At 38.2% G+C, this 20,624-nt stretch overlaps 1 protein-coding gene across 3 annotated transcripts in view; it reads right to left on the reverse strand.

The window, feature by feature from the left end:
* LOC119741720 (protein SSUH2 homolog) overlaps positions 1–20,624 on the reverse strand; it is a gene marked incomplete at its 3' end in the record, with an annotated part of 40,083 nt that overhangs the window by 10,200 nt on the left and 9,259 nt on the right. For all 3 annotated transcript variants that reach the window (XM_038217608.1, XM_038217593.1, XM_038217601.1), the window contains 5 exon segments: positions 2,779–2,903; positions 3,106–3,166; positions 3,904–4,033; positions 6,210–6,346; positions 10,576–10,766. In XM_038217608.1, coding sequence (XP_038073536.1) covers positions 2,779–2,903; positions 3,106–3,166; positions 3,904–4,033; positions 6,210–6,346; positions 10,576–10,755 — 633 coding nt within the window.

The raw sequence follows: 20,624 nt of genomic DNA on the forward strand, positions 1-20,624 counted from the left end.
CCATACATCGATGAAGGAAGCAGCTTTCGTCACGGTGTGGCGACATGTTAGTTGTTTGTCTGCCATGTCTTTCGGTTTGTACGCGGAGCGTGTACAGTAAATCATCATGCACATGAGCACATTTTGGGGGGCTTCGGGGCACATTTTTAGGTGGCTGATTTTTTCATGTCATGCATGTTAAATTCCTGTTGTTATGCACATTTTGTTCATATTTATAGAAATGTGTTTACATGTATTTACAATTTTTCATTTTCTTAATAGATGGGACAGTATGTACAGCTTCCTAGCTACGGTATTTACTCCCGAATCCTAGTTTTAGCGAGCTATCTATGAATGTCTGCTTTTCGTGAAGACAGTTGGTTTAGTTTTGGAAAATTCACTGGAAAACTAGACAACATACGGTGCATTTAGGCTGTACAACATATGTACACTGTACTTTGTGCTTTCGGTCATACAAAGAAAAACTTACTTGTCATATTTTCTTTCACTATCAATACAGGAACATGTCCCAGCCAGTTAAATGCCTCGGTCCTCAGATGCCGTTGACAGTTTCATTGCCTCCAACATGAGAATATTTCTTGAGACTCGGATTCATGCAGCATTAAATTCCAGTGTGCTCAATTTATGATTTTTGTATTTCAGTGAAAAGGCTGGTTCATACTTTTAATAGCCAATGGAAAACGATTCTGATGTCATGAAACATTCGCTTCAAAATTCTCCGGAATTGGACCGTGCCCAACTTTTTGCAAAATCACAGTGCAAAAACGTGTTGTGACATCAACAATTGCATTTGCATTCGCAAAGTATGAACCGGTCTTTATATGCATTGCGTAGTGCCAACAACATTGACAAGTATCATCTCCAGTTTGTTGTTGCTATGTTTACAAAAATGGTTATGTAAACTCATGCCACAGACATCCACCATGCCAAATAAAGTAACCAAGGATTATCTCAAATTTACCTGTGTACATATAAACATTGTTTCATGTACATAATTATCGTGCTCAGTGACACTATGCCAAAGAATGTGGTTATTGTTATCCTCTTCACTGTAAATTGTTTCAACTGAAAGTGTTAAAACCACCAGATTTTAGCAGTTTTGATTGTGGGGGAGTTGATATTTTTGATGTTGATTTTTATTGATGTTTATTTCTTAGCCAAAGATGGACGTTTGCATACATGTACGGTATGCCAAAGCTCATTAAACTGTTTTTGCCCCTCCTTTGCACTTACTTGCTGATATTTTTCTGGCTCCAAATAGTTGGCATTATTATTACTTTGTGATGTGAGATGTCATGAAAAAAATAAGGAGGGTTTACGTTCTCGAGTAATTTGACTAGTATCAAACTACAGTATGTCTTAAATTTCTTAATTTAGTTGTTAGTTGCAATGTAAGGAATTGTTTTCAAGCCCAAGTTAAATGTAAATGTGAACTGCTTCCATTGAGGCCTGGTGAAATCATTATATAATTATTAGGCATGCACAGTTGATTCATTTGATATAATTGCTGCTTTGGCTTACTGTGCTTCTTAAAGAGTAAGGCAAATATGCTACACACTATTGTGTACCCATGACTTTTAATATTATATCTCAGGTTTTGGGTCCAAGCCCTTGGATCGGACTGGGTCTCGGCTAGCTGTTGAGTGGGTTCTCGGCCTGTTGATTGGTTAATTGGATTCAAGCCATCAACTAGACCAGTTGTGGACCCCAGCGTGTCGTTTGGACCTTACTTCAATGCATGATCCCATCTACAGTTTTCACTTGAATCACAGCTCTTGAACTGGAACTGGTGACCCAGGAAACAGATTATCTTTTGAGGAATTCTTGTCTCTGTCTATTACTAGGAAAGAGTCAGACTGAAACCCAGGGTCATGGTAGATTTGTATTTGTGTTTGCGTGCTCATTTACTCATCGTTTAGTGTTATTTAAGATTTCAGTTTTCAGTTTGTTTGCTAAATGAAACAGGTTAACTCAATATGCATCAATATACAAAATCCGAAATGACATCAACATGACGTCATTAACAAATTTCAAATATTTTATATCTGTTAGCTACTAGATCAACATTACTTTTAATGAACTTTGAACAAACTTTGAACAAACAATATCATTAACATGACAGCACATTGGCAAATAAAGGATAAAGTCGTACAGAAAAATATAAGCGCAAAAGCCCTATGTTCTATTTTTAAACAGACATAGACCTCTAGTTATTATTATTATAATTCACGTATTTTCGGGTCCTTGGATTCCTCAGACTAAAACAAAAAAGAAAGTACAATAAGCACTCAAATGGCTGCAAAAAGATTTCTTCATGCGAAGCTGAAATGCGCACCGAGTAATTACGGGATGCCACACATAATTATTAGCGATGCACATGGTGCTCTTTGCGCGTAAACGGTGTTGCGTTCGTCACGTTTTCGCGCATTATTTGTATCTCTCCTCCAGCACGTGACCCTCCATGCAAGTCCAGCCAGTACATGTGTGTACATGTTGTGACAGACTTGGCAGGGCTAGTGCCAGCAGTATTTACTTGACCACAAACATTGCAAAAGAGTTAAACTGTTGAGATCCTGAATCCATCAAAGTCCCCCAATAGCTCAAAATGGAGGTATCCTGAATCCATCAAAATCCGCCAGTTCCGCTAGGCTTCGAATCCTGAGTCCATCAAAATCCCCCAGTTTGTTCAATATGGAGGTATCCTGAATCCGCCGAAATCCCCCGAAACAGGGGGGTGGATTTTGATGGATTTAGGTACGTTAGGGTTAAAGGTCCTACCTTGACAGATGCAGTATGAGGCACTTCTACAGCAGTTTTGTGGTTCTTGAATTTAGCAGGGGGGTTGCACTGCATATCCCATGGCCCAGGTGCAGGTCCATTGGCGGGCCCATCAACCATTTGCCCTGATGAAAACAAAGGAAATGTCCAGCACTCTCAGCAAAACTTATTAAATCATAAAAGAAACATACTTTTTGTTAATTGACTTTCATACATTACAAAAGTGTCACACATAAGTGTGAAATGTGGAACACATACTCTGACATTTTTGTATTTTACAGCACGATTTCAAAAACATTGACATCATCAAATCTAGTCATTGTTTACCTTTGAAAGGTTCTGAAGCCCATGCAGTTGTCCGCTTTTCTGTGAAAGTTTCCAACTTGTACTTTAAAGATGGAAGGGGAAAACAAGGAAGAAAACAGATACACATGTAAAGTGTTGACCTGGGGAATATACCAATTGATCAAGTTCATCCCCATGATGTTGTGACCAATCACAGCCATGATTGATGTCTGCGCAAATGTCCAACATGCGTGCACTCACATGTGAAACCTTGTCTTGAACAATGAGCAGGGATTAATGGGATCAGCACACTTCAGGTGGCAAACCAATCCAGCCATGCCAAAGTTAAGTTGACTGCAGTCGGTTTAATACAAGAAACAAGGTAAACTTTTTTTTCTATCAGGGTTATTTAAATTATACTTCAGAGCCACATATTTATCTTCAGCCTACCCTGGTATTATATTCTGGCAGCCAATAATTTGAAATTGTAAAATAATTCAATAACTAAACATTGGCCGATTTTCTTTGGTAGATATGCGTATCTCATTCAAAAATGAATAACTTTTGTATTGCTAGAAAAGTAGCAAATTTAGGAAAAGAATTGTTTTCTTGGGATGAAACTCAAAAGCAAGGGGAATGCAAATTTAAAATCTACAAAGCACCAAACAAGGACAGAAATGAAGCATACGCACACACACATGTACATGAACAGCGCCCTCAAACATCAAATGATGCTGCCTATTCGGTTCACCCACAGCCAGCGATTTATTACTACATGTATGCTATTGGTGACTGCAAAACATTCAATTATCAAACATACCTGTATACAAGCATACTTACATGGAAGGCACTTGAATGACTGATATCATTGAAGACCATTTCTTGAGCAGCCTTTTTACCATAACAGCAATTCTCAGCCACATGACTAAGCAGGGCCTCCCTTGCCTGTTCCACTGTCACGGTGGGCATACTGTTAAGTAATGCAGTAAAGACTAAAATAGGAGGAGGATCATTCACTTTATCCTGTCAAATCTATCAATTCTACCAGTAGGAAGGTTGGAGGAGGGATGGGCATGATAAATAACACCAGCACAAATAGAAATCTAATCCCTGGAGTGTAAATCATGCATCACAGAGAGTGTGAAATAATGGTCGGAAATGGAATAATTACCAGCCACATGCCAAGCTCGTCTATTTTGTACTGTTCATGTACGTGTATGCACTTATTAAAGTGCATCCATGTATGACAGCCTAAATAAATCTGCATCGTACACTCAAGAAATATTGAGTAGCCACTATTTAACAATTGTTGACTGCTGCAATGTGGGTAACTTTTGTTTATCAAAAGTGGCTTTGATGTGTAAGTGAAACCAAGTAAGAGAAGAAGAAATCTGTAAACCTTTCATGGCTATTGGATGCAGCACTCAATGTGAAACTATTATCATGCTATCACCACTAATGGGTTTTCATTCAATTTGCCTGGCTCATTAGATAAAAATTGAAAAATCACGTAGATCGACATTCGACAATCAAAACGAATCATTCAATTTCACTATCCGAGCATTTTATCGTCTTTTAGCTTCACTCGTCCCTGTAAAAGATGCATTCAAATTAAAACTATCGCGTTGTTCATTAAACTTTGTCCAAACCAGTAGTAAGGGGTTGATTGGGCATTCCTTTTCATTAATGAGCAAACATATTTCACATTTTGTCATCTTGGCATAAATCATATCCAATGTCTTCAATTCGTAATTGCACACCTCGCTTTCTTAATTAAAGGGTTCGTGCAATGAATTTTTCTCAGCACATGCTTGGATCACTACATGTATAGGGGAAATAAATTCTGAAAATTGCATGAAGATACGGTCTTCCAAATAGGAGAAATTAATTTTTAAAGATTTCACCCGCCAACATGAACATGTCTGTGTACATGTAGTTTCATTCAAAATAAAGTGATACATAACCTTTAGAAATCGCCCTTCGCAACCATATGGCTGATAATCCTTTGTTTGTACTACCTTTTTTGCAACAACTCTCATTGGTTTTGTACACGTTTTCCAACCAAGGAGTCCTTGATTCGATTTTTGACCTCGATTCACTGATGATGTTGCACGTGTGTGTCCTCGATTTACACCATAAACAAATGCATACGCACACACAGATACATGTATATGCACAGACGGAAAATGCTGTCGCAATATCCCCCTCCGGCTTACAGCCACTTGGTATAAACATGCGTGCTCTTGTACTGTATCAAGCTTGAGGACAGACAACAAAAGGAGCACAAAGGGACCTTTCATCCTCGGACGACGGTGCCTATTGTCCTCGAATGCCGGTTTGCGCGCTTAGTCTATGGGAAAGGTTATTAAAGGAACAAAGGAAAACATTAAGCCGATCCTCGGAAGCATAGCAAAACACGACTGTCTGCGTGTGTGTGTGTGTGTGTAAACCCCGGCAATCGTGGACTATGGAGGAAAGAATACGAGCATTAACCAAAGGTCCATATTTGACAGCACGTCCACAATTGAAATTTGTGTACAAAACCAATGAGAACTGTTAAAATAGTAAAGGTACAAACAAATGAAGGAAAATTAGTGACAATAGGGGGTCCATGATTGCACAAAGCCGCCTTTCTCCTGTGAACTGGGCGACAAGCTTTGCCTTTGCCCCCCCCCCCCCCCAAATACTACAAGAGCAAAGTACAATGCAGGTGTACACGTATATGCCAGTTTATACATTTCCATATCTTCAAACTCCTTTAAAATCAAAGCAATGTACACAAGCACAAATTGAAAATGTAAATATTTGGATTAAAAAGTCGCCCACTTCAAAAGGGCCAAACTTCAATGATTTTGTATAGAGAAGATATACCAATGTACATTGTACCAAAATTTCCTTCACGGTAATACACATGTACACATTTCAAATGGGAACATTTAATTTCTATAGGCGGTAACAGAAAAATACAACCTTGCACAATGATTCCCTTGAATCAAGTTGTTACCATGAGCTTTAACCATACCTGATTGTTACTTCTACATCAATTATCTTTCTCCCGGTATGTTAATGTGGCAAACAAAATTGCAACTGGAAGTGAAATAGTCTTGGGGGAAGTTGAATGGGTTCAGAGGGCACTTTACACTCACTTGGGCAAATCCGAACGCTGTGGTGGTTCCATCATACTTTGATCATAGGAAGGAGGGGCCAGCGGGGCACCAAAATTGCCATAACCAGCAATAGCATCCATATTGTCCGATGGTGGGGCAGTGGCTGCTGCTGGGGGCTAGAATCAAGTAGAAATTATGCACAATAAAACAATGCAATCATACATTCTGTGCCACAATCATTCACTCAAAATCAATCAAGTGACTGTTTTCAACAGTAAAGAGCTCCCAGCCTACATAAAGCAAATATGATCTGACTGTTGGTGACTAGCCTGTGTAAAAGGCATGGCAGGTGAAGAGGATTGTTTTTGTTTTTTTACTGTCTGTGACTGTTCAGATAGCTGGAGGTTAATACATACGATAGTACGTGTAGCAAATGCTAACTATCTTCAGTGCAGTATACCCCATGGCTCCAAATTTTAAAATACAACAAACAATGTTGTATTTTGGTGTTTGCCTTCTAGAGCAGGGATAACATTATGGGCAGATGTACAGTTCTTAGGAAAATGATGTCCAGGATGATGTTTCGAGAATGTTCGAGAGCACCTGTATTTTTAGCAACTTTTCTCAGTTAAATTCAGTTATATATTTTACCAACCAGCAGGGACAAAAATCGGACAAGAGAAGAGCTTTTTTTTAATAATTTTAATCTATTAACAATGTGATGACTATGCATCCAATGCTAAATGCATCCAATCATGCCAATGCTACATGTACAGATGTACATGTACCATACATACACACATGTTCACCAATGTATACCATTTTGTATACGGCTACAGTGCCACAGTTATACCATCTAGTATTATATGTGTATAAATATGATACTGGGTCACTAAAGTGTGACAGGAATCTCAAAAAATTGAGTTCAAAATACAGTAAAATTTCTGTCTTTATTTTAATCTATGATCTGTGTAGGAAGCAATTTAAAAGTATAGAGATAGTTTCTTACCAAAAGTACAGTTTTCATAGTTAATTATTTTCTGAAATTCAAATGTAACGTTCGTAACAAGGTGTCCTGTTTGTGCTATAAACAGCATTTATGAGGTTGGTAACTTGTGATATGTGGTATGCATTGGCATTAGTCAGGGAGCCCAACACTTGAAATATCGACCTATTTGGACCAGGACTTTGGATTATAGAGAAATGACCAACTGATTAATGTACTGAAAGACGCCGTTACAAACGTTACCTAAAATGTACAGAAAACACTTCAAATTTTGCTGTTGGTTAATTTTAGTTACTAAATGTTATATTATTACAATCACTTTGTCATTTGAAGTACAGAAATGTGCTAAAATATTGTACATACCATGTTGGGAGATATTTATTAGACATTAACGGCATAATATCTTAAGTTCGTAACAAAAGACACCAACATCCACAAACTCCCTTAAACCACAGCGACTTATGGAATAGGCTAATAATGAACATTAAAATGAAGATTCTATACAATTGCAAGCTAAGTAATCAAAATGCTTTGTAAAATGTAGCCTACCGGTATTTTACAAATTTCATATTTTGCTGTAACGTATGTAACACGTATCAATTGTGTGGACCCCAAAGTTCAACCATGCGCCTATTCTTAATTCATATTTGAATGTTATGAATTGAGGATAGTACAAGATGTATGCATGGGTAGCTTCACTTCAAATATAGTTTAAAGCGAATTGCTTCCATTTGCTTCACTCTGTGTAGGAGGAAAAATGGAATGTTACGTATGTAACAGTTGGACACCAAAGTGATCTGTGTTCTTAACGTGATTTTTTTGTACATGGAAAGCACATGGAGACGACTTTTTTTTTTTTTACAATATGTCATGACTGCTGATGGTTCACAATCACTCCACTTTCAATCAGGACATGTCTGTTTTCAGTTGCTGTTATGCCCATGTTATGTTTGTAACATTTTGGACACCAAATGTTACAACCGTTACAGTTTCCATATTTCCTCATTTTTTTCAGAAATTTCAAGTATTTTCCACGGAACTTCTGGTATTTATAACAAGAAGCTTTTATAGAAAAAAAAATTGGCAAAAGAAGTAAAATAAATAACATTTTATCAGGAAATATAAAAGTTCTAACCCCTTATGTTGCATGTCACATTTTGGTGTTCATTTTGTGCCCTATTTTCACACTAAATAACTGATCAAAATTAATTCCCATGTCCAGTGGTCATAAAGTTATCTCCTTTATATCTCTCACTCTATATGCACATGAGAAAAAAATAAAAAGACCAAAAGGTAACAAGAAGGTTAATCAATCTGGATCCAATTTTCTCACCCCAAAATCTCAACAGTATTGTATTTATATACATATAACTGACATACAGATCCTTGTCATTTGATTGGTGGAACTCACATCACGTGACATTCGTTATTGCTCCCATTTACGCTGCGGCTCAAAAAGTACTATCCGCCCATGGGGAATGGGAAATACTATTCAACAGTTAGGATCATGGCGGGGTACCGGTATTTGTGTGCAAATGCATGTTGGTGTGCGCGTTCAGTGTGGGGCGTAGCGCGTGTTGTTCCAAAGAGCCAGCGCTACAGCGTTGGGTTCAAATATTTTCGTGAAGGGGTGGTTTGGAATAGAGAAATTTCCTCCAGTTTTGTATTGAAGAAAATAAATTCCAATCAAATGACAAGGATCTATATGTCAGTTAAATAAAACAAATATTGAGTGGCTTTAAAATGTGAAATGGGAGGACTATTATCGCTCGGTAAAATCTTGACTTTTCCAGTTCACTCGGCTTCGCCTCGTGAAATGGAAAAGTCAAGATTTTACCTTGCGCTAATATTCCTCCCATTCCACGCTGAGCCACTCAATATTTGTATACCATGCACTACACAATTTAGTACCTTGATCCAAAGCTCCACTTTTTGACATACCGCTAATTTCAGTTCCCTTGTAAAGTAATGTTGGTACCAGTTGGCCATTGGTATGTTTATATACAAAAATGACCAAGTATAGTCATGGACGTAGTGTTTCTTTTGTAGGTATTTTTAAGCTCTGGCAGGAGCTTCTACATGTCACTTCGTGTTTTGACAGTCTGTCGGTCGGTCAGTTGGTCGGTCGGCCGGCCGTTCAGTCTGTCTCCGGAAAATTGACCAAAAACGGGCTCCCCAGGTTTCCCATAAAACATAACTACCAATTGACCAAATATTTACCAAATGCAATGCCGTTGTCTATTTTGCATATAAAGTGAGACATTCCGGAACCGGGCCAGAGCTTATTGTGCACCGCGCTTGTTTTACTCAACTTCAGCTTCCAATTGACATAAAAAATATTGCCTTAGTCCAGCTTTCTTTGTCATGTTTGTTGGATAAGTATGTCTGAAAGAACAGGTTTAGAATTACTTAGTTGTTTTTTGAGAGGTGTGTCATTTAGTTGTTTGTGGTTAGTAAAAATAATCACATGCACCAGTTGTAAAAATGGCTTCAGCACATGGATAGCAAATACTGCAAAATCGTTGACCAATAAGTTCTGAATTACTCTTGAAGAGTTTGACCAAAAAACGTCTGAATTATCAATAGCCAGGACCCTAACCAAACTTGTATATATGCTCCATCACATTATTATTACATTATTTTGCTGCTTTTCTGTATGTATTTGGAGGTCTTAACAATCGTACTTGTAGTGATACCACGCGGCTATTTCCACTGGCAAAAATGGTGAAATGGCTTTTTATGCATGCTGAAACTACGCAGCACAGACGGTGGTGGCCAGTCCCCTGTAAATAATGGTGTGCATAGTGGTGTGTACCGGTACGACTTAAATGCCCCATTATGTAGAAGTATCGTCGATTTCAAAAAAATGCTTTATTGAAGGCATTTTTTTTTTCCATTTTGGGCGCCAATTTTGATAGCTATTGACTGGTGCAAATTAATTCGGCCGAAAATACTTGTATGTGCAGCATAATAATTTGCCTCCCCCCCCCAAAAAAATAACAGAGCAACCGACCCTTTTTTTGCAGATATATTTTTGACCTTATTGTAAATAAATCACTGGTAAATTTGTTTCTTAATCACTTTTTTTAAATACAATATGCAATAAATGTACATTTTCTTAGATATAAATGCAACTTGACTTCTACACATGTCAATGTTTTTATTGGTAAAATAGTGTTTATATTGGTACATGCTGCTCCTGGGTGGAACTTTGCAGCACAAAGGCTTTAGGCCTAATACATGAACATTTCGGTATTTGAACATGGTACTGTTGTGCACATACAAAAAAAGTGTTGATTTAAGTTCTTCTTTTTTTCGGGGAGGGGAGGGGAGGGACGGGTCTTGAGTAGTAGTCTCTGTTCTGTGAAAATGTTGAAAAATTTGGATGGCTGTAAGTACCTGTGTTGCTGAAGTGTTTATTCCACCGCTTTGCCCCTGGGGCTGAGGATATCCACCACCTTGCCCCTGGGGTTGTGGATATCCACCACCTTGCCCCTGGGGCTGTGGATATCCTTGAGGTGCCCCTCCCTGTTGATACCCCCCTGACTGTGGCGGGTAACTGCCTTGTGGCTGCTGCATCTTAGAGAGCTCTAAAGATGAAATAAAAGTGTGACGTTAATACATGTATCTAACAACTGGCAATTAAAAATGGCAATTGTAAAGGATCTACAAAAAGATGGTGACCAGTACTACCATGGTACTATACATTGTAAATGTACATGTACATGTAGCTAATTATCTTACTATCTAAAAATAAATGTTACAAAAAAAGTTTGATGACCACTCAATAATACATACACATACAAAATGAAAAGAGAAGACATATGTAATACATTAATAGTTTATTTGATAAACCTCAAACTTGTTTACCAACGTGAACTCTGTGCAGGTATGGTAGAACACACTTGATGTACAGAACACACTAGATGCACACACTGGTTTGTACATGTATGGTGCAAAGTACCGTTACATGTACATGAATGCAGACAAAAATATTTATCTGAATGTACACAAACCTGCAGTGTTTTCACATGGTTCCTGGCACATACATGTACGGTAGTACTAAAGTAGCCATCTTTAATTGTGCGTAGAATCTACGCATGTACATGTATATTACTGAGAAAGAACAACCTGCTTCCATTTTACAATGGGTGTGCTTATGTTGTCTAGGGCATTTTTGACAATTTGAACAAGCACATCTGGTGAAGGTTACGTGGGGACCAAAAATATAAAATTTGCTACATGAAGGAATGAAGGAATAGAAAAGAAAAGTAATTTGAGTAAAGTTGAACAAAGAAATGACTGGAGTGAGGTTTGAACCTGAGTCATTCCATGCCAATTCAACGGGCCATGGCACCATAAGTCACAGATTTTGTTCAAACTTGGTGAAAAGGTTTTGTTACATGTAGTTGTTCTATAGATGAGGTCGAAAGCAAAAATTCAAATTGCTTTCCGTTGAGGTGTTACAGTAGCACAAAGTTTAATGAACTTTGCCTAAAAAGGGGAAACTGACTGGCCCATAGAATAAATCGTTGACTTTAAGGACCCATATCTTGAGATTGAAATTGATTTGGAAGCTGCATTTGGATACATGGGTACAACTACTGTAGTAGAGCAGGAGTAAAGGAAAATTGTACCCTTCATTCTTTACACCTTAATTTTAGGGGGGGGGGGCGCCAAAAATGATCAGTCATGATACGTCACATGCATTTTTTTTCAAATATTGAAGACCCCTAATCTTGGAACTTTGCATTAACTTTTTATTTCAATTTTTATGTAATCTCTGACTACTAATATTGACATTTAGGCCTATGCGAAATAAAAGGCAATTGTAGATGTCGTTCCTGATTTGGGTGACCCCCAATATGGCCCCAGCCAAAAATCCGCCTTCAAATTGGCCAAAACAAGGGGGAAATCCCCATGTGGCTCAGGTGATATAATTTTCTAGAAAGAGGGCATCTTCAAGATTTATATTATCGAAAAAAAATTCATGCGTATCTGACATTTTCATGAAAAATCAAAGCTGCAAAAACACCCCCAAATTGGGCGACAATGCAATGTGTGTTAGACTGATGGTCTTTGACATTGGGTTTGGCATACCTCCAGAAACTAAGTCCAATAGTGTGCGTGTACAATTTCCCATGTGGGTGTTGGAATTTGCCTGAATGGGTATAATACATACATGGTTCCTAGTAAATTATGCTTCGGAGTTAGGGTTAATAAATTTAATATTCTAAACTCAATAACAAATCACACGTGAGAGACCAGAACTTGAATTGTACGGGAATTGATATGATGATACATGATCTTCATTTATCTTGTGCGCGTCCTATCACGTGACCCTTCCTTCCGATTGAAACCGGAAGTGCCTTATAATTTGAAATTGGAAAAAGATGTGAACTTGCTTTCAATGATGTTAGTCTCTGCCTAGGTTGAACCTTACAAAACAATTATCGGTGACGTTGTGAGATGTTCGAGCGCCTTCTAGCGACAGGTTAGAAAATGTCAAACACGCACTTTCATTGCATGTGTGTGACAAAGTTTGCGGTAATCGCTTCAAAATTAATGTACCATATACAATGACCTTAATGCAGACAAACCTTGTGCTTGAAAAAAAAATGATTACGTCATCAGACCGGAACTTATATTGAAAAGACACTTTGAAAAATTACTGAAAAATCAACCGCGAGAGGTGTAATCCAGAGTTTTGCTGGAAATAGCACAGTTATTATAGCCCTCAAGCTTTCTGGCAATGACGTCATCAAGTATCGTATTACAACCAACCAAAGATTTCTAGATTTCTAGAAAATCAACATAAAATCAACTGTTAGAAATTTGATTTTTTTTTTTATGGCAATCGATACAATATTGCAGATCTACTATCAAGATCTACTGAACATATTTTTTTTTCCACTTCCGAAACTCCTAATGAAGCAAACCTTGAAAATGTTAAATGGACAGCAAAGCGTGCGGATGTATATCAGGCTGGCGGGGTTTGCACGTCTTACACCAATTTCAGCATGAATAGCATTAATTCAGCATATAATGAACGACATTCACTGTCATGGATTTATCAAAATAAAAGTAGGCCTACCGGTAGGCTATCACTGATCACGTTCAGAACAACCAGGCCTATGAGTTTCACCCTGTACTTTTCATGCTTCTGAGGGTTTTGAACTTGAAGGCCATTTCCTCTTCGTGACTAGCCTATGCTTTAAGTTTGTCGTGGTCACACAAATACAGGCAATTTATTCCAAAACTTACCTAGCTACAAATTCAAGGTAGGGGCCTAGGCTAGGCCTACATGTATGTAACTTACGACGATCATATGCGGCGCAGCTGCTTCGTCTCCTTTATCAGCTTTCCAGGTAAATTTGGTACCTGTGATAAGTTTTGTAGAATTTCTCTTGTACTACACAACCATCTTTCAAACTTCAAATGAATTTTGGGCACATACCCAGTCTGGAATTTCAAAAAGTTGTACTCTTTAACTTCCCCGTCTCTAATTTTTGAAAATTCGCCAACAAATGACTAGTTCCGGAAAGCGCGTGTACTTATTCATCCCTTATCCTTACGACCCAACTACACGCGCATTTTTTTTTCTCCAAAATCATTGAAATATATCAGCCACTCTCATTGTTGCCATTGTTAAAAAGTACGTACATGTACATCATGCTACACACAGTACACACGTTTGTTTACTTTGACCGAGCTGATGGCGTTGCCATACCGTTGCTAAGGTGGGCTGGGCTTATGACCAAATTCGGATCTGTCCATTATCTATCATAATAAGTAGCATCCATATATTTATGTGCTATGTATTTTATTAAGTGAAATTTTTTAAAAATTGGGCTCACCATGGCCATTTTTGCTTCCTCTACCCCTAAATCACTCAAAACTGCTGTAAAGTGGGTGGCATAGCAAACGTGCATTTTATAATAACAGTGCCAAATTTGGTACAGATATAGACCAATATCATATCAACAAATGTGGATATTGGAATGTGGAGATCTGGCCCTTGACGGCCGTGGGAGCCATCATTCTAAAAGTGTTGAGTCATGCTGAGTCAGCACTATTTTGAAATGCATTTTCTCGTGCATATATGGAAGCTAACATGTTTTTCTACCTTTTTTTCTACACGCTTGGATGCTAAACAGGCATAAACAATGAATTTTCTGTCAATACCTTATTGAAAAAAACATAATTATGCCTGCCAGCTGATGTCAGGCCTGGCTACACCTGCAAGAATTGTACTGCACTGAAATGTAGAATACAGATGACCTACACAAAGTTTAGTTGGGAATTCAAGTTCTGACTCCCCAAAAATGACGTTCTGGACAAGTTTAAGACCTTCCACTATCATAGCAGGAAGGGATCTGGCAAAACCCTTGCCCAGCAAACAAAAATCAACTGATTTTAGTGACAAAAAAAATGCTGAACCAGCATTTTTTTAAATGTAATTCTGTTTCAAGCTTCGGTGAAAAAAAATACATTTATGGGGTTAGTCGGTAAATACAAAAGAGGTTATTGATACCGCCATGTAGGATGGGTTGCCCTATTACTGCAGCACTTATCACGTTTCTCGTTCGGAATAGAGATTCCCCACTAACCTTCCTAAATTGTCCTGTCTTTTGTGTAGTATAACTCTTCCTTTTCAAATTGATATAAAAAAATCCGATGGTGGTGTGTGGTTTATTCCATGTACAATGCCTGTGAAAATAGACATGCTTGGAGTGTGCGAACGGAGGTGGACTCCCTATTATCGCAGTATGCGGGAAGTGTTTTTTTATAATGATCTCATCTTTTTTGTTCATAGTTAATGTTTGACCAAAACATCCCCTGAATAAAGTCTAATATTTTCCCTGTAACGTTCAAGTTGATTAAAGATTGTAAATGTCTGCTGGATGATTTTTTAAGACCCTGCCCTTCCCCCGAAAGAAGAACACAACATCACTGAGGCAAGTCTACTGATTAGTTATTGGGGGCGCCATTCATTTTACACTGTGTGCCGTTTTATTTTTATCACACTCGGGATAAAAGGAACCATCGAATGAACGCTGGGCATGAAGACCACATGGCAATTCAAACACAAATCGGAAATTTAACGTGTTCACGATCGCTAGGGGAGCTCTCGGAATTGAACAGGAAATTTTACTTTTCATCCGGATCGTAAGTAAACTTCAGTACAACCATCTTATTTATTGATGTCTACTTGTACCTTAAGTGGCGTATCTAGTAATTTGGAGGATGCTTTGAGGGTAAAATCTGATGTTTTTGTTGGGCAATGTTCGATTTTTGGGTCAATGACAGAATTGTGTTGCTCGGCATATAAGGATTAGCTTGGACCGTACTATCACCAGACCATGTCCGAATGTTTAAAAGGCGATAAGTTGGGTCCAAGTTACTCGGACTAGGCTAGCCACACTCGCCCACTGCTGAGGAGGTTGTACTTAGGTTTACTTACATGTATGATCCGGATGAACACGTTAAATTTCCAACTCGTGTTAATGTTTGAATGATGAGATGCGGTCTTCATGCCCAGCGTACATTTGATGGTCCCTGTATCCCCAGTGCAATTCCGTTACCGAGCGCGATGCATCGATTATGATAATGAGTAGACTGGATCTCATTTGTAAACACAGGTACATTTCGAACGATAATAGGGAGTCGAGAACTAGGGCACCTTTTATGGGCGGAAACCAGTTAAAGCTAGTTCCCGATTCCCTTTAACCGTTCGAAATGCACTTAAGTTTACAAACGTGATCCAGTCTACTCATTATCATAATCGATGCATCGCGCTCGGTAACGGAATCGCACTTGAAAACACAAGTGAATTTCGAACGATAATAGGGAGTCGGGAACTAGGGTAGATTTTATGGACGGAAACCAGTTCAAGCTAGTTCCCCACTCCCTATTATCGTTCAAAATGCACCTGCTGCAGTCTTCATTATCATAATCGATGCAGCGGGCGCTCGGTAAAGGAATCGCACTCGGGATACGGGGACCATCTAATGAACGCTGGGCATGAAGATGCCATCTGATGTTTTTGTTGGGCAATGTTGGGTTTTTTTGTCAAGGACACAATTGTGTTGCTCAGCATGTAAGGATTAGCTTGGACCCTACTATCGCCAGACCGTGTCCGAATGTTAAAAAGGCGATAAGTTGGGTCCCAGTTACTCGGACTAGTCTGAATGTTAAAAAGGCGATAAGTTGGGTTTCAGTTACTCGGACTAGTCTGAATGTTAAAAAGGCGATAAGTTGGGTTTCAGTTACTCGGACTAGTCTGAATGTTAAAAAGGCGATAAGTTGGGTCCAAGTTACTTGGACTATGGCTAGCCCAGGTTGGACTCCGTTGTGTCAGTCGCAATGCAATGGGTAATACAATGAAGACGTTGTCTAACCTGGGCTAGCATGTGGCCAGAGATACAGCGCAGCAATATCGCGGCCACACTAGTGGGGCTATAGCCTTTACAGTAGTTTTCCTAGTTCCGGATTTTTCCTAGTTCCGGATAGCTTCAAATAAAAACCTACCTCTTTTGGATTAGTCTCCAATATTTTATTTCTGACAAAATTGTATGCTTCTTGATATACGAAGATCTTTTCAATAAAATCTTTAGAACAGGAATTTCGGTCAGATTTCTAACTCGCACTTTGACTTGTTTGGACGGTTTGTAGAAAATCGCCGGAGCTGGAATCGACGAAAAAATGTTCTCCTCGGTACACTACTTGAACCATGTGATTTCGAATATTTTGTTTATACACTTCAGTCGTAAAAGCTCTTCCATCGAATGTTTGTTGTATCAAAATAAGTTGTAGAGTCTCTAGTCCGAGTAACTCGGACCCAACTTATCGCCTTTTTAACATTCGGACATGGTGTGGCGAGACTATGTCCGAATGTTAAAAAGGCGATAAGTTGGGTCCAAGTTACTCGGACCATAGAGTCTCTAATTTTTGAAAATTCGCCAACAAATGACTAGTTCCGGAAAGCGCGTGTACTTATTCATCCCTTATCCTTACGACCCAACTACACGCGCATTAATCAATTTTGTGTGACGTATTCTGTGTGCTGTGTCAAAATGTTTTCGGTCCGTGCGTGAGTTCATGGCGCTGCGCTGCAGACAAACGTTTCAAAATCATTTACGTTTTTCTCTTTGTTAAATTTGGTGGAATTCTCTTGAATGAACTATTTTGGGAAAATTAAATAATACTTTATCAGAAAATATGCTTGATTCGGTAAATTCTGGCTGAAAAAAAAAAAAAAATCTCATGTGATTCTTTTTTTTTTTGCGCGAAGCAGTTTTTGATCGATTCGGAACTGATTGAACCGATCCAGAACTGGGAAAAGTGACATCGGTACTTTTGACGTCGTAAAGTCAAAATAAAAAGAGCCTTAACAGTCAGTACGCAGTGCACGCGATAATGAGGTCAAATCCCGAATTTTATTTGAACGGCCTACGTCACGAAACCGCCACGAGACTTACACGTGTAATTGCGAGAGTTCGCCCGATCTTTTTTCACGAACTACACATTCCAAATGAAGCAGCTGGTTTCCAAGATGGCGTGGTGAGTCGACAGCGAACGTTTTTCTGAATCGAACGATATAAAATACGTCGAGATTCTGCATGTTTTTGGCAGAATTTTGTTCACTCGAAGTTCGGCTGTGATTTTGAGAGTGAGTTTTGTTGTGTTTTTATTTGTTGTGCCCTGACTCAGGTAGAAAATAAAGACGAAAATGATCACTACACAACGATAAAGGGAGCAATGAGCTTTCGTTTGATACATATTTTAGCTTGTGGCGACATGTATGTACTTTTCTCCGAGTCACTTTTCCTGCGCGAGATTTCAAATTTTTCGGCCTTTTTTGGCGTGGCCATGTGCAGCGTGTACAGTATGATGTACATGTACATGTATGTTATGTATGATCACGCACACGAGCACATGCATTTTTAGGAACATTGGTTAGTTTGTTTGTTTGGATTTTTTTTGGGGGGGGGTGTTTTTTTTTTAAATTAATATTGAAATAATTTTTTTTTTGTGAGGCCCTAATGCATGGTGCCTGAATATTTGTGTTACTTAATTTTGGAAAATTTACTATGGACTGCTTTACAACATAATGAAGGCTGCTTTTAGGCTGCGTACATGACTAATTGGTACTATGCTGCAAGAGTGCTTTTATAATAATCTGAAGAGTAATTCCAAAAAAAAAATTCTTTCCATAAACTGACGATTGTCATATTTTCTTTCACTCCCAATCAGGAACCTGTCCCTGCCAGTTCGGCGCCCTGAATGGTCCTCAGATGTTGCGACAGTTCATCACCTCCAACACGGGAACCATGATGATTTTTGTATTTCATTGCTAGGCCTAATGCCGGTTCATACTTTTGATCAATGATTTTGATGTCATGAAATATTCACTGCAAAATTTGCCCGAGTTGAAATTATGCTCAACCTTTGCAAAATCGCAGCGCGAAAACTTGCTATGGCATCAATCTTTTGCGTTTGCATTCTCTTTCACACAGAGTACGAACCGGACTTATGTTTTGTGTAGTGCATACAACATTTACAAGTATGTGTTAATCAACGACATTTGTTGTTGCCGTCACTGTTAAAAATGGTTATATAAAGTCATGCCACAGATACTACGCCGAAAATATCAATCAAAGAAAAATTTATTGATGTACATGTTGCAATTATACATTTTAGATGTTTCGTGTACATAATAATTATTGTGGTCAGTGACACCATGCCAAAAATGATCATCTTTACTTCACTATAATTATAAATCATTTAAATTTAACCTCGTACCTCATACTACCAGATTTGGGCAGTTTTTGATTGTACCGTAGCAGAGTTGATGATATTTGACAATGTAAATTTTTGTTGATGTTATTTCTTAGCCAAAGGCAGTCATTGTCAATACATGTGTGCCAGAGCTCTCTTTCATAAAAGTGTCTTTTTTCACCCTTTTTATATCAGACAATATTTTTCTGGCAGGAAAAACAGGTATTAATAATATATGTACTTGTACTGTGATGCAAGATGTCATGAAAAATTAGTTATCAGATTTTTTCATAAAGTGTTCGAAAACACTTATTTATAGCAGCTGATGGTGTAACAGTCATGTTTTCAAGTACGTGTACATGGGAGTTTAGATTAATCAACAAACAGGTATTATATTTAAACATATAGTTTCTTGCATACAATTAGTTCATAGCACAAATTAAATTTTTATATGATTTTTTATAAGTTGTACTTTGGAAGATATCAATAAATGCAGAACATGATTATTCTCTTTAAAACTTAGTCACTTGTTCAATTGGCTGATTTTGAAGTTGCATATAACATTTTTGTATTTAGTAAAGGGATAAAATTTAAAGAAAAAACACAGTCCAACAATATTGAACTGGCAATGCCAGTTCAATATTGAATTTAACAGATAAATAATGTCCGAAGGGTTCTAGACCTAAAGAAAATAACTTAATAAATGCCGCAATTCCATGGCATCGATGTGTTGTGCGTAGTTCGACAGGAATGCACCAACTACACGTTATTACCAAGGCTTTGTCAATGACGTCATATTTGACCAATGAGAGCACTGGAAAACAACGTGCTGTCATGGCGGGATGTTTCGTCGTAGTTTTTTTGGACAAACGTTAGAATTTTGTGTGCCCTGACTCGGGTAGAAAAAGATCAATACGAAATCATCCATCTTTTGATAGAATATGGAATTATCTTTAACTTTGGTGTAAAATTTGGCTGTGGCAATTGTCAAAAGATGGAAAACCTCGTCGTGTTTGGGAGGCCGATTTGTTGAGGTTCGAAGCTTTTTTTGCGTTAAAAATTGCACCCTCTAAATATCACGTAATTTCCAATCTGATTTGATAATATAACTGAATATTTCCCTATCTGAAAGAAAATATACATAATGTTGACAATTGAAAAATAAAATTGATATTCTGGACCACATTCCAAGCGTCGTCAGCAGCTCATTAAATATTCAAAACGAGGTCACACACGGAATGCCATGCATACAGCGCAAATAAACTGAACGTCTTTTCAGTGCGCTGCGGACTGACTGTTAATTTGGAAAATTATTATGTAGTATCTCCATCACTCAAGGTAAACTATTATTATATTAAACCAATGTCACTTGAATTCGTGGAGTAATTGAGCTGAAAGCAGCCTGCTGAATGATGTTTGCTACTTCTGAAATCAGAAGGCTTCTCTCCGTCAGCCTTCTGAGAGCCTTCAAATTCGGGGTTCAGCACTCTATGGCTTTTGGACATGCCCTTTAGGCTTTGATAAACGAAATACCTTTGTTTGAAATTCCACTTTCTGAAATGCAAATCCACCACAAAAGTTGAGCTGGTTGATCCATAACTCTGAAATGTTTTCCCACAATTGACATTTGGATCATGGGACAATTTTTTGGGTGATAAATTTGAGTT

The sequence above is a fragment of the Patiria miniata genome, unplaced genomic scaffold, assembly GCF_015706575.1.
Source record: "Patiria miniata isolate m_02_andy unplaced genomic scaffold, ASM1570657v1 HiC_scaffold_11, whole genome shotgun sequence".
NCBI classification, from domain to species: domain Eukaryota; kingdom Metazoa; phylum Echinodermata; class Asteroidea; order Valvatida; family Asterinidae; genus Patiria; species Patiria miniata.